Here is a 26,273-nt window from a genome sequence, read left to right on the forward strand (position 1 = left end):
TCAGGAGGAACTTCAAAAGAAGCTGTCTTCTACTCAAATGCTGGAAGAGGTAGAGGCAGAGGTAGAGGAGGCCGATTTGGAGGCCGTGGTAGAAATCAAAATATGCAGCAAACTCAAGAAAACCAGTCCTATGGAGGAGGACGTGGTAACTCTAGAGGCAGGGGGAGCCAAAGAGGTCGTGGTGGATGGCAAAGAGGTCAAAATGCAAACAGTAATGTTGAATGCTACTACTGTGGTAAAATGGGTCATATGGCTAAAGACTGCTATAAAAAGCAGAATGACATCATGAATGGAAAACTGCAACAAGAGAATTATGCATCTTCTAGCAGACAGGGTGATGACAGAAATGAGCATTTGTTCATGGTGCAGCACATGAACAATTCTGTGACAAGTGCAGAAGAAAGCAATGATGTATGGTATGTTGACTCAGGTGCATCAAACCACATGACAGGTCATGCAGAATGGATGGAGGATGCAAGGAAAATGAAAAAACCAGGATTTGTGGAGATTGGTGATGATACTGCACATCCTATTGTGCAGATTGGAAAAATTCCCTTGTCTATGTAGGATGGGAAAAAGAAATGCCTGTCTGATGTATTTCATGTCCCGAATATCACCAAGAATCTGGTTTCTGTTGGTCAAATGGTTGAACAGGGCTTGCAGGTCAGATTTAATCCTCATGGATGCTTTGTTGAGGATATGAAAAATAAAGGTCGCTTGATAGCAAAAGGAAAGAAGAAGGGCAGAATGTTTACATTGGATGTAGACATGTCTGAATTGAGTGCAGTAATGTTTGCACATGGGACCGGTGTAGTTGCAGATATTGATATCTGGCATAAACGCATTGGTCATGTTAATGTACAGCGACTTAAATCAATGCAGGCCCAAAATATTATTGCAGGTTTGCCTAAATTCAAGGTTGCAGAAATGCATAAGGTATGTGAAGGCTGTCAGTTTGGAAAACAAGCAAGGAAACCATTTCCTAGACATGTTCAAGAGAGTAAGAAGCCATTGGAATTAATCCACTCTGATGTGTGGACTACTAAAGCTGCATCTCTTGGAGGTTGCCATTATTTTGTCACTTTTATTGATGACTATAGCAGAAAAGTTTGGGTGTATTTTATGAAAAAGAAAAGTGAAGTTTTTGGGCATTTCAAAACCCTTAAAGCTATGGCTGAAAAAGAAACAGGTCTGCAAATAAAATGCCTAAGGTCAGATGGAGGGGGAGAGTACCTCTCAAATGAGTTTGCAAAGTTCTTGCAGGAGCATGGCATAAAGCAGCAATATTTATGCAGTTATACCCCACAACAAAATGGAATTGCAGAAAGGAAAAACAGGCATATTGGAGAGGTATCTCGTGCCATGCTCAATGAAAAAGACTTGCCAGATTTTTATTGGGCTGAAGCAGTTGCTACAGCAGTCTACATAATGAACAGGACTCCCACTGCAGCAATACGTGGAATGACTCCAGAGGAGAGATATACTGGTAGGAAACCAGATATTTCTCATTTGAAAATTTTTTGTTGCATTGCCTATGTACATGTGCCAGATGAGTTGAGATCCAAGTTGGATCCAAAAGCTGAAAAGTGCATCTTTATTGGTTACTCTCTGCAGCAAAAAGGGTATAGATGCTATAACCCTTCTACTCGTAAGTTTACAGTGAGCAGAGATGTTGTTTTTGATGAGATGAGTAGCTGGTATAAACCAGTAAATGTGATTGATGATGTAGATGCACAAAATGGTAATGCTGCACAAAATTCACAGCAGCAGTCACAAAATATTAGTGGACCTGGAGCGTCTCCTAGCAATGGTTCACATTCTTCGCCATGGACAGGCAGATTGAGATCAGGAGAATCTTCTCAAGGCAGTGCAAATAGTGGTATGCAAGTGTCACGAAAAGGAAAAGAGAAGGTAGATCAGTCCATGTTTGATGTGAATGCAGGTCACTCTTATGTAGATGGTGAATCTAGTGGCTCAGAACAGAGCATTGATGATGAGCTGGGTATTCCTTCTATTGTTACACCTGGAGTAAGGAAGACCAGGGATGTTTTGAGAGCACCTGGGAGTGAACCTACTTTGCGCAGGTCTACGAGAGCTAGGTATCCTGTGGATAGGCTGAAATATGATGGATTTACAGCCATTCACTATGCATATATGGTTAAAGTGATACAGGAACCAGAACCCACTTCTTTTGAGGAAGCCATGGGAAAAGAAAAATGGGAGAAAGCCATGGATGAAGAAATGGATGCCTTGGAAGCAAATGCTACATGGGAATTGGTACCTTTGCCTAAAGGTAAAAATGCAATTGGCTGTAAGTGGGTTTATAAGGTGAAGCACAATGCAGATGGTTCTGTGAATAGATACAAGGCAAGATTAGTAGTCAAGGGATATGCACAAACATATGGCATTGACTATGAAGAAACATTCAGTCCGGTTGCAAGGATGGCAACCGTAAGAGCAGTCATTGCTATGGCTGCATCAAAGGGATGGTCTTTACATCAGATGGATGTAAAGAATGCCTTCTTGCATGGTGATTTGCAAGAAGAGGTCTATATGGAGCAGCCACCAGGTTATGTGCATGCTGTTCATCCTGAGTTTGTTTGTAGGTTGAAGAAAGCCTTGTATGGCTTGAAGCAAGCACGTAGAGCATGGTCTGACAAGATAGGACAGTATCTTGTCACTATTGGCTTTCAGATTTCCAAGGCAGATTTCTCACTTTATGTGAGAAAAACAGAGAAAGGTATTATGCTACTTGTCATTTATGTTGATGATTTAATTATGACAGGTGACAGTGATGAAGATATCCTTCATGTGAAAATGCTATTGAAGCAAAAGTTTGAGATGAAGGATTTGGGAGAGCTGCGTTATTTCTTGGGCATTGAGGTGATTAGATCACCAAGTGGGATACAACTCTTGCAGAGGCAGTATGGATTGGACATGCTGTCCAAATATGGGATGACAGGCTGTAAGCCTATTTCAGTTCCCTTGGAGCAGAATGTGAAGCTGAGCACAGATGCAGGTGAGCTTCTAGAAGACCCTACTATGTACAGACGCATAGTAGGAAGTTTGATTTATATGACTATTACCAGGCCAGATTTGAGCTATGCTGTTGGATTGGTAAGTCAGTTTATGCAGGCTCCAAGGAAACCACATTTGGATGCGGCTAGACGCATACTCAGGTATGTGAAGTCCACATTGCAGTATGGACTATTTTATGAGACTGGGGTTCAGATACAGTTGCATGGATACACTGATGCTGATTGGACTGGTAGTATTTCTGATAGACGATCTACCAGTGGATACGTGTTCTCTTTTGGGAGTGCTGCAGTCACTTGGAGCAGCAAGAAACAACCTACAGTTGCCTTGTCGAGCACAGAGGCTGAGTACAGGGGTACAGCAATGGCTGCATGTGAGGTAGCTTGGTTGCATAAGCTACTTTATGATATGCATCAGTCTACATATGGGCCAGTTGTCATTTATTGTGACAACATGAGTAGTATACACTTGGCAAATAACCCAGTCTATCATGCTAGAACAAAGCACATTGAGGTGCACTATCACTATGTGCGAGAGAGGGTTTTACTAGGTCTTATTGATCTAGTTTATGTCAGCACAGAGGATCAGGTAGCTGACATATTCACGAAGGCATTGGGCGCAGAGAAGCTGCGCAAGTTCAGAGACCTGCTTGGTGTGCAGGAATTGGGATTGAGCTCGAGGGGGAGTGTTGAGATATCGAGCTCCACTCGTGATACGCCAGGGTGACCGTTGTGTATTTATGTCACCGACTTGTCAGTTGCAGATGCGGTTGGTACACCGCCCATGAATAATAGCTACATGATAGCTATCCTTATCTACTCTAGTTCGTGGCTCAGTTAGTATGCCACCTTAGTTAGTTGAGTTTGGTTTGAGACCCATATAGAGGGTTCTTCTATTTCTTTGTACAAGAGTTCTTTTTGGCTTACACAACTAAGAAGAGGAAAACTGTTTTCAGCCTCCACCCTTGTGTGTCTTCCCCCATTGTGCAAGCAAGAAAGCTTCAAGCGAGACTCCTTCCTTCTCTCCCACAATCTTGACATTTGGTGGGTTGGTCTAAGGAGTCAAACAATTGGCTTGACATGCCATTTAAAGTGTAGTCATTGTCTCCTTAGTTGTTTCTTCCTCATGTAAGTCATTTCTTCCTTTAGCTCTTTTATGGTTGCTAGCAATTATACAAAATATGTAGATGCAACCAATGAAGGAGATTGGGTGTCCTGCACAACATTTTCCTTTCCTTCACTATAGCCTTCAATTAAGCTTACCCTAGACAATCATTTGTGCAATTGTTGCTCCAAGGACTCCTTTTGTCTTCTTATATCCTCCTTCAAAGATATCTTTAGGGGTACTAAGGTATCTTCATGTTCCTTGGCCTAGTGTGCTTTTCTAGATTTGAATCCCTTGATTGTTCCAAGCCACTTCTTTCTTCCTATAGGTCATTCTTGTTGTCACAAGGAGACCTTTTATCATGTCCCTTCTTTTACATGTATTCCTTCTTATCATCGACAAGTCTAGATGTTGCTTCTTTTTTAATCTCTTTTTAACCAATCTTTTCTTATTTTTCTTCCCTTTCTTCTCCATATCTACCTTCCCTTTGTCTCTAAAAGAGGTGTAACTAGAATCCTCTACAAATAAATGCTTCCTACTAAGGCTTCTGTGCGGTGATTGGTCTACCTAGGATATCATGATGTTGAGAATGCATTATGTCTATTCAAAGTTGTATTGATGGACCTAATCAATGCATTACCCCACATGAATATGGCTTTCCTTGCCTTATTTCATGTGAGTTTGTGATCTAGACTCTTGTAGAAGAGACTTTGGGCCTTTACAATGGCTTTTCAAGTCACATCAATCCACAAGTAATTTAGGCTCTATCTAGTGATTCCTTTAGTTAGAAATCCCCCATGAAACTCTCAAGAACCCTTGTTATATAAGAGCTTGGACTTACATAGGTGAAAATGGCATGAAAGATTGGAGTAGTGAGATGCAAGTCTCCATATGCTATAGCATTAAGCAAGGCCATCCTAGTTTATATCTTGCTTGCCCCATCATTTTTTAATGGTCTTGCATTTCTAATCTCATCATATCTAACAAGGCCTTGCCTAATTCCTAGTGCTTCTTCAACCAAGCTAGTGTGAATTTAATGTCATAACTTGCACTTTCATCATCAATGTGTAGTTGGATGAACCAATATTTGTATTAGAATTTACGCTGATAGACTCTAATGAACTCACAAAATACAATGTGACTAACTAGTCCTGCCATCACCTCTACATAAGTTTGTGGGCTACACTACTCCATTACTCTTCTTATAGTGTCATTGCTCAGGATTACCTTGTCAATGTTTCTTATTTCAATCAATATTTTAGCTTTCCAGAGCTCTAGATCTATGGTTGTAGATTGATTTGGTTTTGTTGCTCCATAAGGAATATGATTCTATATTTATTCTCAGCATCTCTTTTGGAAATAGCTCAATATCTTGCCACAAAAAACAAGTCTTTTCTTAAGTTATATTCTAGCACAAGAAAGTAAAATGTAGTCCATAAAGCCCAAAATTTTAAGCTTAATTACCTTAGCTTTACCTTGCCTACCTCACTTGCACAACAATAGTTGGAATGATTCCTAGTGTTGGAGTATGGCATACCTAATGGCATGGTATCTCATTGTGGTGTGCATGGTATTTTTTGGTTGAATGTGTGTTTTTATTTATATACTAGAGGAAACATGTCCTAGACCCACCAACAATAGAAGTTTGGATTGCATTAAAAGCCTTACTAAGGAATTTAAGTCCAATGCTCAACATGCTAATACATAGAGATATGTAAGATGTATGGGAGTAGGTTAGGTATACCAAAATGACTTGTCACATGAAGTCTTTCCCCAAGAAAAATCTTATTCAGTAGGGGATGATGTTGAAGCTGTAGAAGTCTAGATTACATGCAAGGATTACTAATATTAGAGAGGTCAATGTACAAAACATACAATCATATTCATGCATTTTAATAAGATGGATGCATGCATAGGCTCGCATTACTTAGTATTGGTAATAAGATGGATGCATGCATAGGTGATCTCTACTCTATGTTTATACCTCTCTTTCAAGAAGGGAATTTTTGAGTTAGCTTTCTCTTTGAGCTCTCTTATCTCAAACTTGTTCATGATCTTTATTAAAGGTGCATAAGGTGAATGAGACAAAGAGTCCTTGTCTCCTTCTCTATCAAAGTCTTGAAGAATTCCTCTTGTATCAAAATGCTCTCAAGTAGTTTTGTTCATGATCTCTTGCTAGGTTGTAGAGCAATGTGACATGACATTGACTACATTGTCATTTGCAATATCTATATCAATCATTTCATAAACTCTTACAAGTGTTCCAAACATTATGTCAAGTCAATGAAAGTATTCTATCACTATAATCTCTATTATCTTCACTAGTTTATTAACCATTCTATAGATGGAGCATCGAGTGTAATTGGGTTTTTTTGCTAGCGAGAGGCTTGTACTCACTTGATGGTGTGTTTGGTCTATACATGAAAGGTTGCAAGGAATTGGGGTTTTATCAAGAGAGGTCTCTCATAGGAGGGGATGTTGTAATCTTTTTTGCAGCAAGGGTTCTAGCAAGGAGAGGCTTCACCTTAAGGGGCTAGATTTTAGGCACCGGGTGGAGGGGAGCTTTTGGGGAAGGTCTAAAGGTTCAATGCTACGAGACACTAAATGTTATTCTATTTGCATGAGTGTAGGTTAGGTTCTCTTTCTCCCCTCCTTTCCCTCTACCTCTTTGTTCACTTGATAAATGTTTCTCATGCCAAAAATTTTTCAAAAAGCCCATATATACATACAATCATCTTAGAGGAAGATTAAAGAATGTGTTCATTATTGAGATGTTGATCATAATTGGATTCATGCCCCTTCAATTGGATAAGAGATTAACACATGGGACATAATAACCACACAAGGAATACAAGCGGCCAATCCTCTCTCTCTCTCTCTCTCTCTCTCACATTGAAACACTCTAAGGTGGATCAAACCTAGTCCTCAACCCTCAAGGATAATGATTGGTGTTGAGTGTAAAGATAGGAAGGGGAACCCCTCCCTAGTGTTCAAGGCCTCTATTTCATTACATGCATATAACATGCATGGTGCATTAATTATGGAAGATCTAAAGACCTCCAAATGTATCACTATTAAATGGCATAGGAGGTAGATGGATATATGGGATTCTAAGATGGATTCCTTTAGAGATAGAATGGATCATGGACAAAGTAGCAAGTTGGGCTCAACAACTAAGAGGACTACATTATTGGAGTCTATTAAAGGCTCAAAGAGATTTAGACCACGAGAATGGTTGTGAGTTTATTGCACCCTACAAAGAATGCATTCGTTTAATGGGAAAAGGTTGCAGTACTTCAAAAAACATAAAGACTAGAAGGGGCCCTTGCTTAGAGTGTTTCTACAAATGTGGCCCACTTGGAAAAAGCACTTTCCACTCGTTAAGATGGTTACATGTAAGAGGAGGATTAGGATGTGTTTCTACAAATGTGACCCACTTGGGAAAAGCACTTTCCACTTGCTAAGATGGCTATATGGAAGTGGAGGATTAGGATGTCTTGGAAAGCCACACTTTCGAACCTATTGAACGTTTATCGTGAAAGTTGCTAGCATATAAATTGCAAGTAAGGGGTTAACTATCCAAAATGCTCCCTCTCTCTCCCCTATTTTCATTGTGCAAGAGAGAGGAAATAACAATTCATTTGTTCCGGGAGAGCTCCAAGGTCAAACCAAGTTGAAAAGCGCTTTCTCTCTCTCTCTCTCTCTCTCATTCAAACACTCTAAGGTGGGCATTGGGTGATAAATCATTAAAAAGGTGCATATGCCATTTAGCGTTTTTGAGCTTCATGTGCCGGCCTATTTCAGCATGTCTAAGATCCAGCAAAACGGCTATCACATATACATGGAAAGAGAGCTACAAATACATGGATGGCCTTACACAGTTTTGGAATGTTCAGGATATTATGCTACAATGGAATCAGTGAATTGTTAGTACACATGGCCACAAAACATGCAAGAGTAATGTGCACAGTCTAGGCAGGTTAAATAATAGACAGCACAGAAGAAGGCGACTCTGTTACTCTTAAGAGGCATAGAATGGCAATGATAGACTCGGTGGTGACGACGATGAGGTTGTTTGAGATGTCTCTTTGGTTAGCAGGCTGCGCGATAGATTTTGGGCAATATCTCCCACACCCAATGATGTAGTCCTTAAGGAGGAGGATGCAGTCAGCTGCTCTTGCTCTAAAGAATCTCTAAGATTCTCCTCATTAGTATAGAAGCCTCCCAACAACTGAGGCATGTGGGAGGTGGGGGTGCCGACAGGCAGTGTCCCCTGCAGCATTTGGATCACCCTACTCATCGAAGGCCGTGATGATGGCTGCACTTGCATGCAGCAGAAGGCAACCTTCAAGGCCCTGTCCACCTCCGCCATGTCCAGCTGCTGTTCTGTACTCTGCAGCAGCCTAGCATCCACCACACTCTGCAGTTGCTTCCCCTCAAAACACCGCTGGAAAGCCCACTCGGAGAAGCTTTGCCCTTGCCTGGCCGGCGAATCAATACTCGAGGAGCTGAAATCGAAGCTCTTCCTCCCACTGACAGTCTCTAGCACCACCATACCAAAGCTATAGACATCCGATTTCACAGTGATGGGTAGATTGGACCTCCATTCTGGTGCGAGGTAGCCCCTGGTCCCCCCCACGAGCATGCTCACATGATGATTGTTGTGGGCTCGGTCTCTTGCATTTGCGAGCTTAGCCAAGCCAAAATCTGAGACTTTTGCGCAGAAATTCTCGTCCAGCAGGATGTTCTCGGGCTTAATGTCGCAGTGGATGATGCAGTCCCTGCATCCTTGGTGTAGATACCTGATGCCGCGCGCTGTTCCAACTAAGATGTTGAAGCGAGTCGGCCAGTCGAGGTTGCGTCGACTGCCGCCGCCATCATCAAATAGATACCTGCCCCCGGGAGGAAAAGTTAGCAGCTTACTATCTGTCCAAACTTCACAACGTGCAATGGTCCTGGTGTGAATGCAGTACCACATCCCACAAATGCAAGTTAACGGCCTCAGCAATGTGAATAGATAGACTAAGAGGCAACTCCATTGGGCTCTTTTATTTAATTTAAGTAACCAGTCATCTCTATCTATCTCCCCTTTCACCATTTCTTTCTCCCTAAGTTTTGGTGTATAGCACCTAAGCTCGCTTTCTTTTCTCATAATCAATTGGTTACCCTAGTGGTAAGCCACTTATTTCATTAACCACAATTGATTACCGTAGTAGCAAGCCACTTATTTCATTAACCACTGATTCAGGTTCAAATCAATCTTTTTCTGTGCCTATAATAAATCACCATGCAAAATGTAAAATTTGTACTTAAAGACCTTCCGATTACCATACCTTCAACTTGACTAACTGAGCTATACCCATTTTATCACCTAAGCTTGCATGTACACACACACACACTCTCTCTCTCTCTCCCTCTCTCTCTCTCTCTCTCTCACACACACACACACATTCATGAAGAGGATATAATAGTCTTTCTTTTGTGCAGCGGGGCGGGGAGGGGGGTTTCATTATGTATTTTAAAGGAGACAAAGTATCACATTTCCAAGTTCAAGGTGAGGGAAGGATCATGGTTCACAGTTTTGGAGTTAGTTTTGCAAGGGGGGACTCAGCTCTCTTTCTCACATGGAGGAGGGAGCTGAAGACTTTTTTATAGGGGATTCAAGGGGGAGGGATCTCTCTCTCTCTCTCTCTCTCTCTCTCTCTCAACAAAGTCCCATTTTCCCTCAATCACAACACAATCCATATTCTCAACCATAGCACAATTCAAAGGCTTGACATAACTAGTTTCCAACAATCCACTCAACATAGCCTCCGTGTGTGTGTGTGTGTGTGTGTGTGTATGTGTGTGTGTGTGTGGGTGCTTCTACTCTAGAAGTTCACTCCAAGAGAGAATGCCTTCTTCCGCCTTGTCTTTCTTCCGTCTTGTAGCATGTCTTTAGTGCACATCAAAGTTTGGTGCACAATTAGCAAGTTGTTGCTTGGCACCCTTTCTCTATCTCTCAAATGAGAATTTCTTCATATGTGCAGGTGTCTTTGGAGAGTTTTTTCAATCTTATCACCTCTCCCAATGATACAAGGATGGCAACAAGGGGAGAGGTTTAGACTTGAGTTCTCGCCTTAAGAATGAGATCTACCCAGTAACTTTCTCAACCATCTTTACAGCACCACCCAAGCCAACTTGAGAGCCAAATTTGTGAGAGAAATGATTATGTCAACAAGTTTACCACTTGGAAGCAAAAAAAAAGGGCTTGCAAACATCACTTTCCAAGATATACACATGCTTTACTCAACTAGAGGAGAAGTTGGCTATGGAGGTGACTACAACTAATAAGAATATTAAAAAGTCAAGTATATGATAACAAGGGTGCAAGATAAGGTACAAACAAAAATTAAAATAAGAAAGAAAGAAGATACACAAGGTATGACAAGCACTATTTCCTCTTTTGTTAATGAAGCTATCTTGCAAAAGAACCTTATGCACAAGTAGGAGGACTTCTTGATGGTTGGCATGAAAAAGCACAAGAGGGACTAGAGAATGAAGATTGCAAAGAATATTTGGATGTATGTAGATGAGAAACCAAACTGAGGCCACTATTGGAAAATCAAGGGTATAATTGGATGACACCATGGCCTATCACAAAACAATACACATTTTTGTATTGCCATCAACGGATTTATCATTAACTACAAATTTCTTTGTATTCATGATAAGATTGTGGGTTGGTTTCATTTAAGATGTAGATACCAATTCATGGCATCTTATTTCTTTGGTTGGATGTTAGTGATAGTCAGATCTATGATGTGGAGCTTTGGGTCACTTCCATAGAGTACTAAAAAGGGACTTATCTATATGGATACTTACATTGTTATCTTATATGTGTGTAAGAAATACAATATCAATCCCATTCTTGATGTATTGGATCTATATATCTTGCTATTATGTTTTAGATTGTCTTGTATAGTCTCTCAATCAATCCATTTGTCAAACTCTCGTTGCTTGGCTTATTTACTACATTGTTATCCTGTATGCGTGTAACAAATACAGTATCAATCCCATTCTTGATGTATTGGATCTACATATCTTGCTATTATGTTTTTTATTGTCTTGTTTAGTCTCTCAATCAATCCATTTGTCAAACTCTCGTTGCTCGGCTTATTTACTACATTGTTATCCTATATGCGTGTAACAATCAATCCATTTGTCAAACTCTCGTTGCTTGGCTTATTTACTACATTGTTATCCTGTATGCGTGTAACAATCAATCCATTTGTCAAACTCTCATTGCTTGGCTTATTTACTACATTGTCTTGTATAGTCTCTCAATCAATCCATTTGTCAAACTCTCGTTGCTTGGCTTATTTACTACATTGTTATCCTGTATGCGTGTAACAAATACAGTATCAATCCCATTCTTGATGTATTGGATCTACATATCTTGCTATAATGTTTTTGATTGTCTTGTTTAGTCTCTCAATCAATCCATTTGTCAAACTCTCGTTGCTTGCCTCATTAACTACATCAAATCTAATGTAAATTGTTTGCCATGTTCTAATAAGATTTTTCCTAAGCCCACATGGTGAAATATTCTACTAAACCACAATATACTTGTTTCCATTGCTTATTTCTAGAAAGGAAGCTATGAAATTCCATACTATTGCCTGAAATGGATGTTGTATCCCAATTGATTGAAACTACCCATGTGATTTGCGTGATGATGATTTACGTCCTTGATATTGTACACAAGATTTCAAATAACATGATTATATGTCTCATCCTTGGCCAATAGTAACTTAATTCCAACATTTGTAAAATTTTCCTTATTCTAGGATATCCAAACAACGCATGACTCTGATGAGAGTCAATGTACATTTATCACAATTTCTCCAATATGTAAACCATTAGTTCACGAAATATGAAAGTTTGCTTTGAGCCATAATCTTATTAATCTAAATGTACATGTGAGATAACGACTTTCTAAGGATTTGTACAATAGGTAAATGTGTTATTTATGCCATAACCATTTGCTCTATTGAATATGGTAGCTCTATATACATCATTATTTGAAGTTGAGTATCTTGAATATCCACTATACTTCGACTTAATGCATCAGCTACTATATGTACAATGTTTTATTTTGAAGTTATGATCTTTCCAATGCCCATCTCAATAATCTTCCAAGTGGATGATGCTTATGAATCAATGTTGCTAATGGATGTTAATAAATCTCTACTATGAGATCTGGACCATGTAAATAAGAATGTAACTTTGCAAATACACACACAATTATCTTTTTTTTTTCATTCTAGAGTAGTTTGCTTCAACTTTATTTAGTCACATACTAATAAAGCACATGCCACATGGGCTTTCAGCTTTATCCTCTTTTTATTATAGTGAAATAGTTCTTAGCCATTCTCAATGGGAATGACTTTATAAACATTACATATTGTAAAATGATAATCGGCCAATGGCTAGTCAAATTTTCCAACTGCTCAAAGACCAACTCACATTCATTCCTCCATTGGTATTTTTCTCCTTTATAATTAATCTTCTCAATGGGTATCTAAGTATTATTACATTTTGGAATGAACATAAAAGAGTTGGCCATTAACCCAAGGAATCTTTATAGGTGTTTGACTATAATTGATTATGCATAGTTTTTTATTCCCAAAATTTTATAGCATCCACTTCAATTTCACTAGATGAAATAATGTATTCTAAAATATTGAGACTTGTTGCACCATTCTTGAATTATATTCTAAAAATGCAAGAACCTTGAATTCTATCTGCACTTCTTCAATTGTATTTTAAAGTTGTACTTTTACAGCCTGTTCATAAAGATGTTAGCTAAATAAATCACTAAGTATTTACTTACAATTAGATCTTGGAAAAATTATTGCCCATTTGTTAAAATGTGTATATTGGATTTACAAAGCTTAAGGGCATAACCTTAAATTGAAGCAAACAATCCTTTGGAATACGTGGGATTTGCCGATATCTGTATGCCAAATCGATTAATGTGAACTATCTTGGCTTGTCCAATTCTTAAAAAATCATATAAACTTCAAAGAGGATAAATATTCATTATTGTAACTTTGTTCACATATTGTAACTTTGTTTAATGGTCTATGATCCACATAGAATATATATTGGCCATTGTCCTTAAGAAAATCTAGATTTGCCGCCCATGGACTTATGGATGATTTGATGACTCCCTTTGCGAACATATCCTCGACTAATTCATTAATTTTGTGTGTGTGTGTGTGTGTGTGTGATACCAAGAGGCATATTCCACTGTTGATTCCGTGAGACCACGATGGATTCCGTGAGTTTTTTTATTCCACGGTGGATTCCGTAAAACTATATTTATTTGCTAGGGCTCATACACAAGGTGGATTCCTCGTGCGAGAAGTTGACGGGGGCGCTTGTCCTTTTTGGATGTCATGTTAATTTAGTGTACACATGGGTGATTCCATAAAATACATACTTAAATTAATGAACGTTTATGAGTTTAGAGTGCACGCATATTAAATTAAGATTATGACAAAGTTCCGACCTATTTATTTATTTTGTAGCTGAAGGTTGCTACGTATTCACTTTTGCCGGTTTAATTTTATTATTTTCTAACAATTGTGAATGCTTCAATTGATGTGTAGAGCAAGCAACGGTGACGTTGGAAAGCACTAAGCGATAGCGTGTATTCAAATTACGTAGAAAATTTTTATCTTCTTTTATGGGCACTCGCCTTATCATTAAAGGTATGGCGCTAATATTTATTTAAGCATGTTTATTTATTAAAACACTTGACAAATATTTATCATTTTGTATATTCATGGACGCACCGTTTAATATTTCATTATCGAACATTGTATTTGGGCATAGTTCAACATTTGGGGTGCCTAACCGCTTTATTCTTTATTTGGACAAAAGCAAACACAAAAGCCAAAGCATGCTAATTGTAAAATTGGGCTATTTTTGAGTTTTGAGATGAATAAATTTATAAATACATGCCTTGTGAAGCGCTCACACAAGGCATATGGAAAGATTGTATCCAATTTGTCTTTTCTTCATGTTATGTAAATCTTCCTTCTCTTTTTATGAGCTTTAGTAGAGTTCTTTTGATCTTGGGAACCTTCCGACACTCACTACATACGCACCCAGCACATCTGATTTGCGCACTAGTGGCATCAGAGCAAAGCCGCGATCAAGGGCTTCTAATCGATTCCTTTATCGCCCGAAGACGAAGCTCTTGGAACAAACGGGCTCTACAGGTAGAATCGTCAATACTAATGTGTTCCTGCCGGTTAAGAACCCCCTACTGTGCTGCTAGATCACGAAGGACCACTCTCTCTCGACGGAGGACCACTCGAAAAGCTCCTTCATAAAGACGTTTGTTTTCTCAGAAACAGATAAGCAACTTTCAATTAGTTTGATTATAAAGCTCAATAAGCTTTATTAAAAAAGCTTAAGCTCAAAATTCCATCGTGAACGACGGCAGTATGCATTGAACGGCGTTGACGTCAAGCAGAACGTGCCGTCGTCTTGTCAAGTTAATCTTCAGAAAGTCAAGCTTTTTAAAAGGTTCTAAGCTTTCTAAAGCTTATAAATTTTCCAACTCAAATTTTTCCATAGCAACTATTCACATTGAACCAACTCCGAACCTGCTCTACAACTTCAGTAAGTCTCTATTCATACCTGCACCCTGACAGAGACAACTTCCAGCAAGCAAACTGACACGCACAGTCTATTTTTTGTTTGGAAAAATATCGACATCAATTATCATAACGGCAAAGAAGTTACAAAAAGCCTCTTTTTTTTAAAGCAAGCCTTTTAAACCCAAACTTGAGCTACGCTCATCTCTCTAACAAGATTTCTAGTGTGTGAGGTTGTTTGAGATTTTGCAGGATATCTAATCAAATCATGAAAGATTTTATAGCCGAAGGTGATTTACAATAATCAACGATGAAGCAAAAATTGAATCTAATTATGATGCAACTTCAAGAGGAACGAAGAGCACGTCAAACTTTGCAAGCTCAACTGGCTACTCTTCAACGATCCACTATTGATCAAGATGGACCTCAATCCAAAGATGTTATACAACATACAATCGATACGACACTCGAAGCACAATCTATCAAGAAAGAAGCCAAGATAAGTAAAAAAAAATTCAAATTCCGTACTTTTAATGGACAACATGACGGAAAAACTATTCTCGCTTTTATCAGTCAGTTTAATGATTACTTCCATAAAGAATAGTATGCCAAAAAAGACAAACTCAAATGTGTCACTAACCATTTAGTGGACAGAGCATCATTATGGTGGACTGTTATCCGCAAGAGTATTGATTATCCTACTATTTGGGAGGCTTTTCAAAAGAAATTTTTGTAGAATTTTCTTTCACCTCAATTCTATAAAAATGCAATCAAATAGTGGGATCTCCTGCAACAAAGAGATCATGAGCCTATTTCACAATACACTGAGCATTTCTGAAATGCCTTATTGCAACTTCGAATGCTTGAAGATGTACTTGAGACAATCCACAATCGCAAGTATATGTTTGGTTTGTTGGTCACTTCCATGCAGAGGTGAACATGTTCAAACCAACGACTCTGGAGGATGCGATTCCTTTAGCCCATGATACTAAAGACAAAATTCGTGAACGACAGAAGCGACCACAACAATTTTCAACTAATGATAACTTCAGTACAGAGCAATTCAATTCTAACTTTCAAAGATTCAATGAAAATCGCTTTGTTCTGTTTTCTTTTCATAAATCATAGACGCGACCCCCTACTTTGCCATCAAACACAAATTCAAATCCTAAGCCATCTTTCTAGTCAAATCTCACTTTTCGTAAATCCTCGACACGACCCCCTACTTTACTATCAAACACAAATTCAAATCCTAAGTCATCTTTCCAGCCAAATCCCAACATACCTAGACTTCCTGCCATTACCAATAATGTTTTCAAAGCCAAGTTTGTAGTTTGCTACAAGTGCCACCAACCTGAACACCTAGCGGTAAATTGTCAATCCAAAAAACCAATTGTTCACGTCAACTACTTAGAAGTGACTGAAGACGAGTACCATGAAAAAATACCAGATTTCACGAAAGATGATATCAGTATTACTTCAGGTAATTTATCAGGTATGCCAAATCCTCATTCATTATTAATAATTAAATATATTATACATAATCGCGAAAAGATTATTTTACATAATGATGAAAGCGCACATGATTTTATTTCTATAAAATTGATAAAAAAATTAAATTTGTATATTGTTCCAACTCATTATCGCATAAAATATGTATTCTTAGACACTAGATATAATGGTATACAAAAAGTTCATGATTTAGAAATTAAAATAGGTAATTATGTTGAGCACAGAAATTTCTTGATTGTGCCTTTGCAAGCTAGTGACATTATTTTAGGAATATCTTGGTATCACAAATATAATTCCGATATAGATTATTCCACACATTCAATGAAAAAAATCATTCTAACAGAACACAAATTACATTACATTGTACGTATACCTTTGATAATTTTTCATTACTTAGTCACACACATGCAAAACGTACATTAAAAAAATATAACAAATCATACTTAGAATGGATGAATGAAATTAAAGCTAAGAAAAATCAAATACATCTTAGACATACATAATTTCTTTCATAATTTAAATATTATTTTAAAAATACCTTAGTGTCACAAATATAATCCTGATATAGATTATTTCACACATTCAATGAAAAATTTCATTCTAACAGAACACAAATTACATTACATGATACGTATACCTTTGATAATTTTTCATTGCTTAGTCACACACAGACTAAACGTGCACTAAGAAAGTATAGCAAATCATACTTAAAATGGGTGAGTGAAATTAAAGCTAAGGAAAATCAAATACATCTTAGACATACATAATTTCTTTTATAATTTCAATATTATTTTACTACTAATGTACTATTTAGTTTATAAGCTCATTGAAATAAATTAGTTGCTAATAACCGGATTTCAGTTGATTCATTATCTTATTCTGATGGATTTATATTTTATGATAAAAAATTGTGTATAATTGTTCCATTTAGATCATTTATGTTGCACGAAATTCATTGTTCTCTATATCAAGACCATAGAGATATTATTTTTACTTTACGTACATTGGTTGAATATTTTATTTGCCATATATAAAATCTGATGTTTTTAACTTTGTATTTGAGTGCTTAATTTGTCAAAGAGTCAAGTGACACCATGGTAAGCAATATGATCTATTAATGCCTTTACCAATTCTTGAACGACTATAATAACATATTTCAATGGATTTTATAACTAGCTTGCCTAACATTCAAGCTAATCATGATATGATTTGGACTATTATAGGTTGATTTAGTAAACAAGCATATTTTCTTTCATGCAAAAAAATGTTAACTGCATCTCAAGCTGTACAATTGTTTTTAAAGACTATTTTCACTAACCATGGTTTGCCAAAAGTTATTATTTTAGATTGTGATTCTAGATTCTGTAATAATTTTTGGACTACTTTGTTTACTAATTTAGATACTAAGATTAATTTCTCATCGATATTTCATTCTAAAACAAATGAACAAATAAAAGCTACTAGCACTTCAACTTCAGATCTTTTACGTACATACACAATTTCAAAACCACAAACATAGAATACACACTTACATTTACTTCAATTTGCATACAATAATACATCACCTACAGCTACACATAAAACATCTTTTCAAATCATTTATGGACATAGATTACCTACACATGTTACATCATTGTCAAACAAAGTTAAAGCTATTGATATTACCGATATGCATGCTACTATTTTTGCTGAAGTCAGACACATGATTGCGAAAGCCCAACAATCATACACAAAACAAGCTAACAAGATAAACAAAGCCATGAGTTTCAATGTTGAATATATTTTTGATTACGCATTGAAAAGCAAAGATTGCAAAGTCTTGAGAGACACCCTATTTTTAAGTTAGTCCCTAGATTTTATAAACCTTTCAAAATCATTCACAAGATCAATGACAATGCATTCAAATTAGAACTACCCCCACATTAAAAAATTCATAATACTTTTCATATTAGTTTGTTACGATCTTTTAGAGGCCAATTACATATTCACCCTCTCTATAAAAACCCTCCTTTGTTAAAAAAAGAAACCGAAATCCTTGAACCTGAAATTATTCTCGATACTGACTTTATGACCACTAAAACAAGCCGTAGATATTCTAGATATTTGGTTAAGTTTAAAAATCATCCTGTTGAAGAAGCCCAATGAATGCACGCCCGCAACCTACGTGCTAACTCCTCACTACTCACTCCACATTAAGCTAATAGCAATTAAGGACAATTTATATCCCACTCCGGGGTATGATGCCAGGAGACATATTTCACAGTGGATTCCATGAGACCAGGATGGATTCTGTGAGTTTTTTTTATTCCACTGTGGATTCATAAAACTATATTTATTTTCCGAGGCTGGTACACAAGGTGGATTCCTTGTGCGAGAAGTTGACGGGGACGCCTGTCCTTTTCGGGTATCATGTTAATTTAATGTGAACGTGGGTGATTCCATGGCGGGTGATTTCGCAAAATACATATTTAAATTAATGAACATTTGAGTTTAGAGTACACTTGTATTAAATTAAGGTTATGACATAGTTCTAACCTATTTATTTATTTAAAAGCTAACGATTACGTGACGCTAATATTTATTTAGACGCATTTATTTATTAAATCGCTTGATAAATATTTATTATTTTATATACGCATGGACGTATGGTTATCGAACATTGCATTTAGGCACAGCCCAACTTTTGGGATATCCAACCGCTTTATTCTTTATTTGAACAAAAGGAAACACAAAAGCCAAAGCATACTAATTGTAAAATTGAGCTATTTTTCAGCTTTGAGATAAATAAATTTATGAATACATGCCTTATAAAACGCTCATACAAGGCATGGGGAGAGATTGTGTCCAATTTGTCTCTTTTCTTCATGACTTGCAAATCTTCATTCTTGTTATATGAGTTATTTTGTTCTTGGGGACCTTCCGACGCTCGCTACGTATGTATCCAACATCCGATTTATGCACCAGTGCATGTGTATGTCCTCACATTGGATTTTATTAGTAGTATTGGATAGATTGGTATTTAATGGCATATTAAAGCATTAACTACTATTTCGTTTAGTATCCCAAACTTTGGGACTGAAAAAACTAAGTAGAAGATATTATACTTCAAAGATGGGATATGTGTAATAAGAATCAGTGCTATATCTTTGAATGATACCATTCTATTGAGGGATGCAAGATCATCCCATAAATCCTCAATCTTCTTATATGATCCTTCATAGAAGGAGAGCCATCAACCAATAACATTTAGAGTTTCTTCTTTGGAGTCTATGGTAATACCATGGACAAATGTCTTGATTTGATGGAGATAAGACACCTCTATGCAAACCTCTATTGTAATTTAAATTCTTTGAATAGAAACAAGCACTCATTTCTCAAGGTTCATTAAGAGAACTCTTCAAACTTGAGAGTTAAGCCGATCCCAAAGAGTCATCTAGTCAATAGTAGATGTAATACAAGGATTCTCCACCACTAGATAGAATATCAAGGTAGTAACAAAAGCCACCTAGTCGATAGTAGAAGTAATGCAAGGATCCTCTACCACTTGATGGGATACCAAGGTAGTAACAAAAGTCAATAGATCAAAGGCATCCACTTTGCAAGACCAAAGGGAGTAGTCAGTGATGTCTATGAAATCCTTCTCACGCAACATCCGAAGAATAGATACATATACTAATGGTATCAAAATGGCCATGCAAGGTCTTTCAATAGGAGCCCTATTAGAAACATATAGAGAAGCTAATGCTAAACAAGGTTGATCTGTTCTTCTAAACGTATCAGAGTGGTAATCTCTAGATAATTGATGGTCTAATCTTTGGTCTTCTTCATGATAATCTTCACAATATTGACCACTGTGACATTTTAATTGATGAAAATGTTACAACATCTTCAAAAGATTAGTCGATACTCTTATCGATGTTATCAAACCTATCGAACCAAAAAGCCATCTTCCTTCAAAATATCCGCAAAACACACAAGAAAACTATAGAACCAAAAATCTATCTTCCTTATCGAACTTATTGAACCAAAATTTCATCTTTCTTAAAAATATTTGCAAAACACATAAGAAAACTATTGCATTTTGATGCTAAGCTATCCAAATGGAGAAAAAAATCAACCATGCTATTGCAAAACAAGGTATAGATGTTTTACACACGTCAAAGAAACCCAAAGTAGTGCAAACAATTATGCATCTAATGGAGTCAAGGTAGTAAGATATGGTTGCTAACAATGGATAGTTGTCACTCTCTCTTGAGTGGCTAGTCTCTGCAATAAATTCATGCTAAATAGCAAATCAAGTGTGGTCTTCTCTCTGTAGAATATCCAAGTCCTCTCTTTTGGCGATGATACCATGTGAGAGTGCATAACGAAAAAAAAAAAACACAAATACAAAGAGATAAGGGAAAAGATGACTCATATAAACTCAGAGAATAAAAATGGAATACTAAATACAAATAGGGATCGATTGGTTCTTGCAAGCAATCCAAAGCATCAATGAGGACACCACATCATGCTAATGATGAAGAATACACAAGATGGCATATTGTGTTGAACCTACAAAAGCTAAATGAAAAGGAGGATTGGGCTTCTTTAAATGGATAAGCCACCCCAAATCTAATTGACCAACTATAAGTACCAACATTTGTCCTAGTCACCATCATAAAATAACCAAAAATTATATTATCAATCTCCATAATGAATGCACGACCTATGGTGCATAAAAACAAGATGCACAACATAAAATAACAAGCTACTAATGTGAGCATACAACAAAGCAATCTAAAATTGAAATGCAAGGGTGCTACCTCCTTTAAGACACATGAAATGGCAAACAAGTAAAATGTCAAAGCTTCTAATGTCCTCCACTAACTCAGATAGAGGCTCATAGGTGGGAGATGACTATGCATGGTACAAGTGTCTACTAACAAGGATCATACCCTTAGGTTTATTGATGAAGTATAGCACCGTTGTTGGTGCTTCAAGAACTCCAAGAGGATAGGATTTGTTACATTCATCTTGTGTAATATAGAAATGGCAATCATCATTTATTTCCATAGAATTAAGTTGTGGCTGCATGTACATTTGTTTATCTTGTGTAGGTAATCACGGACTAAGGGGGTTGAGAGGAGACATCCTTGTATCTCCACCAAGATTTGTAGAGAGTATGAAGTATGCAAATGGGATGTAGAAGGAGGAGGAGACACATGACTACTACTAGTGATAATGCATGTCTTGTAGAGCTAGTGCTAGCAAAGTGAGGTCTCTCGAAAGAGCACACCTTCCCGCCTCATCTACAACACTATCATGAAGGCCTTAGCTAAGGAGTAGGTATTATTGGCAAAGATAGAGACCGAAGACATTGCCTTCAACCATGGCATCCTTGGAGCTAATATAGCATAGGAGTTGAACTCCATGTAAACATCATCAAGAGAAAATGAAAGCTAACATGCAATGTAGATTGATGGTGTAGACTCGACAACTATTTGTAGCAGAGCTATTTGATAGGGTTCAACCTTGAACTCCATGTATATGCATGCACACACACGTGTGTGCGTGCGTAAACAATGTTTGAGTGATACATTTGTGGATTTGCCGTCATAATGAGATACGTATATGTAAATGTTGCTAAAGCCCCTTCATGAACCCTATGAGGATGCATGTTTGAAAGTGGGTGCAAACATGGATGCAACACCTTTAGACACCAAAAGGATAGATTTTGTAAAAATGTGAAACAATAAACCTATACTTTTTCTAAATAGCTACCCGTGCAAACAATGTACCCTTCTCCATCACTTTGTAAAGTAGCTAAGATAGACTAGACCTAGGGAGGAAGGGAATTTACCACTTTAGTAAGTATACACTAGCAAATATGTAATAGAAGTCATTTTATGCATAATCAATCTCAAGCATGTTTCATATATACCTATACAACTTTTCCATATGCAACCATATGTTGATGTGTAAAACCCAAAGTATGTAAAAATTTGCCCACACAAAGAAAATTTTGGCTAACATTTTTATACCACCCAATATAATATTATACGCCTTTTTGCAATCCCTTCAACCTACATAACGTATGCCAATGTTAGCCCCATGAGGCTAATCAACTTTTTTGTGATAAGAGTGAAATATAAAAATATAAGATTAGCTTGTCTAGATGGTGTGTAGAATACACCTTGTCCCAATTTAGTGATAGTTCTAAAAAAAAAAATACAACTTCTTTAACCAGTTAAATTAAGATTCAAATTTTTTCATAATATATATAAGCTTAATGTGAGATAACAATTCAACCATATATGTTTTTATATATTTTGGATTTTGTAAATCTTAAAACAACGCATCCTTGACTTGGGCCCTCATTAGAGCCCAGTCGCACCTAGAGTTAGTGAAGGGATGAGAGCACTACTCCCCCCCACCAGCCCAATGATCACATGCTTCAAGCCAAGGGCAACAAGGTTATCCTCACCCTAGCCTTCCCCTGCTAGTACCCCCTTAAAACAAGGTGCTAGCTCGATGCTAGTTAGGGGGAAAGCACTCCTTGAAATATGATTGGTTCATGCAAATTAGCTTTTGCCAACTTTAAGTGCAAAGCGGATAGGATTTTAGTTTTTTTTCGGTTTTCCTATTTAAAATCAGATCCACCTCGAGGGTGCAACCGCAAAGGGAGTAAGGAATACATGTATCCCTCTTGCCCCTACTATCACTAGGGCGACTTGGGCTCTTATCACTCTATTGGAGCCCTTCATTGGTAACTAGGTCTACAGTACAAAAATATCAAAATGTCCTAAAGTCTTTTTTTAGCTCAATACGATATACATATATATATACATATAGTTTGACCATTATTAAAGGCTCATTTAATTCGCTTGGGGAAAAAATTTATGAGGGAGAACTAATAGACGCACCTACTTGATCAGGTGGCCTAATAATAAATACAAATAAGATAACAAACATGAATCTGAAGGGAAAAGCAAGGCAAAAGAGAGGGACAGGAAGAAAACAAAGAGGAAGCTGAAATAATTTGACAGTGGCAAGAGCAGGAGATGCATAGTAAGTACCTGTCTAAGGATCCATTGGGCATATACTCGTGCACCAGCAGCCTGTGTTTGGACTCTGCACAGAATCCGCAGAGGCGCACCAGATTCACATGATGCGTGCTGCCGATTATCGCAACCCCCGTCCGGAACTGCTTCTCCCCTGACTGCTCTTCTGCACTTCTCAACCGTTTTACAGCCACCTCTGTTGTTGTTGGCCTCGTGGGCAGCGAGCCCTTATACACCGCCCCAAACCCACCTTCCCCGAGCTTCTCCCGGAAGTTCTGCGTGGCAGATCGCAGCTCCTTGTATGTGAATTGGACGGGTGCACCACACGCATCCTCGAAGAGAGGATACGCGGAAGAGCAACGTCCAAATATAGGATTCTTGCGGCAATAACAGAACCACAGCCCTGCTTGAGCCAGCAGCACAATTCCTAGGGTTGCAACAGCCGAGACGATGATGACAAGGAGTATAGTGAATTTAGACGAGGTAGAGGCTGAAGAAGGAGGGGCAGCTGCAGAGGAAGTTGGAGGAACGGTACCACAGAACTTAAAGAATGAATTGCTAGGAATGCTTGGCCCTTGATAGCCGCTGAAAGACGTGCCACCAATGCTCAGGAAGCATAGCTTTGATCCATCATTATAGGAGGTCGCTGCCACACAGGGAGGATTCTGAAGGCATGTAGTGTTGCAGTTTGTCTCACCATTGTTAAGCATGACGCCATCCAAGCTGAAGAGCAGTGTGTGATCAAACTGCACCATCACCATACCGGTAGTGCAATTGCTTCCTGCTGCCCCTGGGACGCTTGCCTTACATCCCCTCCTTGGGTTGCTTGGGTCTACAAATGTATAGCCAGCTTGCTCCACACAGATACAGCCAGGCCCGCCGCTGTTGTAAGTGCACAAGCCCCTGTCGCCACAATAACCATAAACCTCACACTGGTCCAAGGCTACCCACCCGATGCTCCAATCTGTGCCTCCTGTAAACCAGCTGTAGATGCGAAGGTTCCCATCCGCATCTAAGGTTAATCGTCTGACACTCGGAACCGGTGAATCGTTGAAATCATTGGAGGCCCATGACTTGACATCTGCACCTTGTCCATCAATGACAGAAAAAATGCCATCAGTCTTCAATACTGCATATGGAGCTGCAGACCCAGCTGCAGAGTTTTCGGAGGTATGGCTCGACCAATAGGAAATGGAGCTGCTGCTCCCATTCCTCCAAACAATGGAGAAGTTCCCATTCGCATCCATGGTGGCTACATACGGGCCGTTCTGCAGCGACTGACCCGCTTTCAAGGGCTGGTTGGGGACGAGTGTGTGGGTTGGGCTGTCGAAGCTCTGCCAGACGATGGCTCCGCTCTCGCCGTAAAGGACGAAATTCCCATCCTCTCTCATCTCAGCGCCTGTCACATTCCGATGCGCGGTCGAGCTGCTCCAAACCAGAGCCGCAGAAGAAGAAGCATGTGCATGAGATAGGAGCACAAGGTTCCCGTCTGATGTGAGCTCAAAAGATGCACCTGCGCCCTGCACCTGCACATGATCGCCCCCTGCTGTCCACGCCGCTGTTTGCTTGGATACAAGCCCATACAGGACCCCCACAGAGTAGGTTGAGGGGGAGGAATTAGACTCCACTGTTACTGGGTAGAAGGCCAGCAGGAACGTCCCTTTGGATGAAGCCCAGCCTGTGGTAAGTGTGGGGGTGAGGTTCGAGCCAAGGGGGATGATGTTGGCAGCCTGTCCAATCTCTTCTCCACATGATAATCCCAAAAGCACCAGAAAGCAGATATGCAGGCTACAGATAAGCGAGAGAGAGACCCGGAGCATCTGTCTCTCTAGACCAGCGTTCCCTCACCCGCGTTGCAGGGACTAAACAAGACTAATGGATGTTTAAGCCCTGCTTCATGGTCAAATCAACGCAAGAGTAGTTGGCGACTTGGCAATTTGCGCAGCAGTATGTAGATTGCCTGCACAATAAACAATGAAAAAAAAGATCTGTTATAGAGAGACGGATACAGCATACTTGCTCCTCTCTCTCTCTCTTCAATGCACTTTAAGATTTACGTGCACCTTCGATTCCATAGTACACACGCATCACCCCCTCCCCCCGCCAGAAACAAAAGCATCTGGAAGCAGAGACCTCCCTCTCGAGTCTCATGGTCAGTCTCACACTGTACATATAATACACTCGCATGTGAAAAATAGAAAGTGGTTGTACATACATATAGAACATGTGAAAATAGAAAGTATTTATTGATAATGTGGTTAAATTATATTGGGTGCTTTGTGCATAGATTTTCTCATATCTTTAAGTGGTTGTAGATTACATATTGAACATGTGAAAATAGAAAGTATTTGTTGATAATGTGGTTAAATTATATTAGGTGCTTTGTGCGTAGATTTTCTCATAGCTTTGTAGCAATCTATATCTATCTATACTACTTTATAATTGAAGGATCTCCCAAGCCTGAATCCGAGCCTACATGGCAGACATGGAATGTTTTCCAACCTCTAGAAGTTTATTATATTTTTTAAAAAATTTTATTGAGGAGTTTTGAAAAGTAATTAACTCTCAAAAAGGAAACTTACTTGTAGGTTCAATAGAGACTCTCAAGTCTCTCTCTCAAAATAGGTCATGATTAAGATATCTATATTGCATTATAATTGAAGGACCTCCCAAGCTTGAGTCTGAGCTTACATGGCACCTACATAATATTCCTAAACCTTTAGAGGTTTATTAAGATTTTTTAAAATTTTATATATGAGTTTTGAAAAGAAATTAACTCTCAAAAAGGAAATTTACTAGCACGTTCAATCAACAGGCTCTCAAGTCTCTCTCTCAAAATAGTAGGGCATGAATGAGATATGGTTATAGTGCATACTCTCTCTCTCTCTAGTGGCACGTGGTCATGTCGCTACATGCACAGCGTGTC

At 38.4% G+C, this 26,273-nt stretch overlaps 1 protein-coding gene across 2 annotated transcripts; it reads right to left on the minus strand.

Annotated features, from left to right (window-relative positions):
- Window positions 1-7,862: 7,862 nt before the first annotated feature.
- Window positions 7,863-25,524, minus strand: LOC148010328 (G-type lectin S-receptor-like serine/threonine-protein kinase At1g34300). Of its 2 annotated transcripts, none has more exons than XM_087672236.1 (3): window positions 25,411-25,524; window positions 23,363-25,307; window positions 7,863-9,095 (listed from the first exon to the last, which is right to left on the minus strand). In XM_087672236.1, the coding sequence occupies exons 2-3, from the start codon at window positions 25,165-25,167 to the stop codon at window positions 8,162-8,164; spliced, it is 2,739 nt and encodes a 912-aa protein (XP_087528362.1). In that variant the 5' UTR covers window positions 25,168-25,307; window positions 25,411-25,524; the 3' UTR covers window positions 7,863-8,161. The 2 variants fall into 2 exon arrangements, with proteins under 2 accessions (XP_087528362.1, XP_087528363.1); XM_087672237.1 differs by having other exon boundaries at window positions 7,864-9,032.
- Between the last annotated feature and the right edge of the window lie 749 nt (window positions 25,525-26,273).

The sequence above is a fragment of the Lygodium microphyllum genome, chromosome 29, assembly GCF_053477565.2.
Source record: "Lygodium microphyllum isolate KBCC chromosome 29, Lygodium_microphyllum_v1.1.10, whole genome shotgun sequence".
NCBI classification, from domain to species: Eukaryota; Viridiplantae; Streptophyta; class Polypodiopsida; order Schizaeales; family Lygodiaceae; genus Lygodium; species Lygodium microphyllum.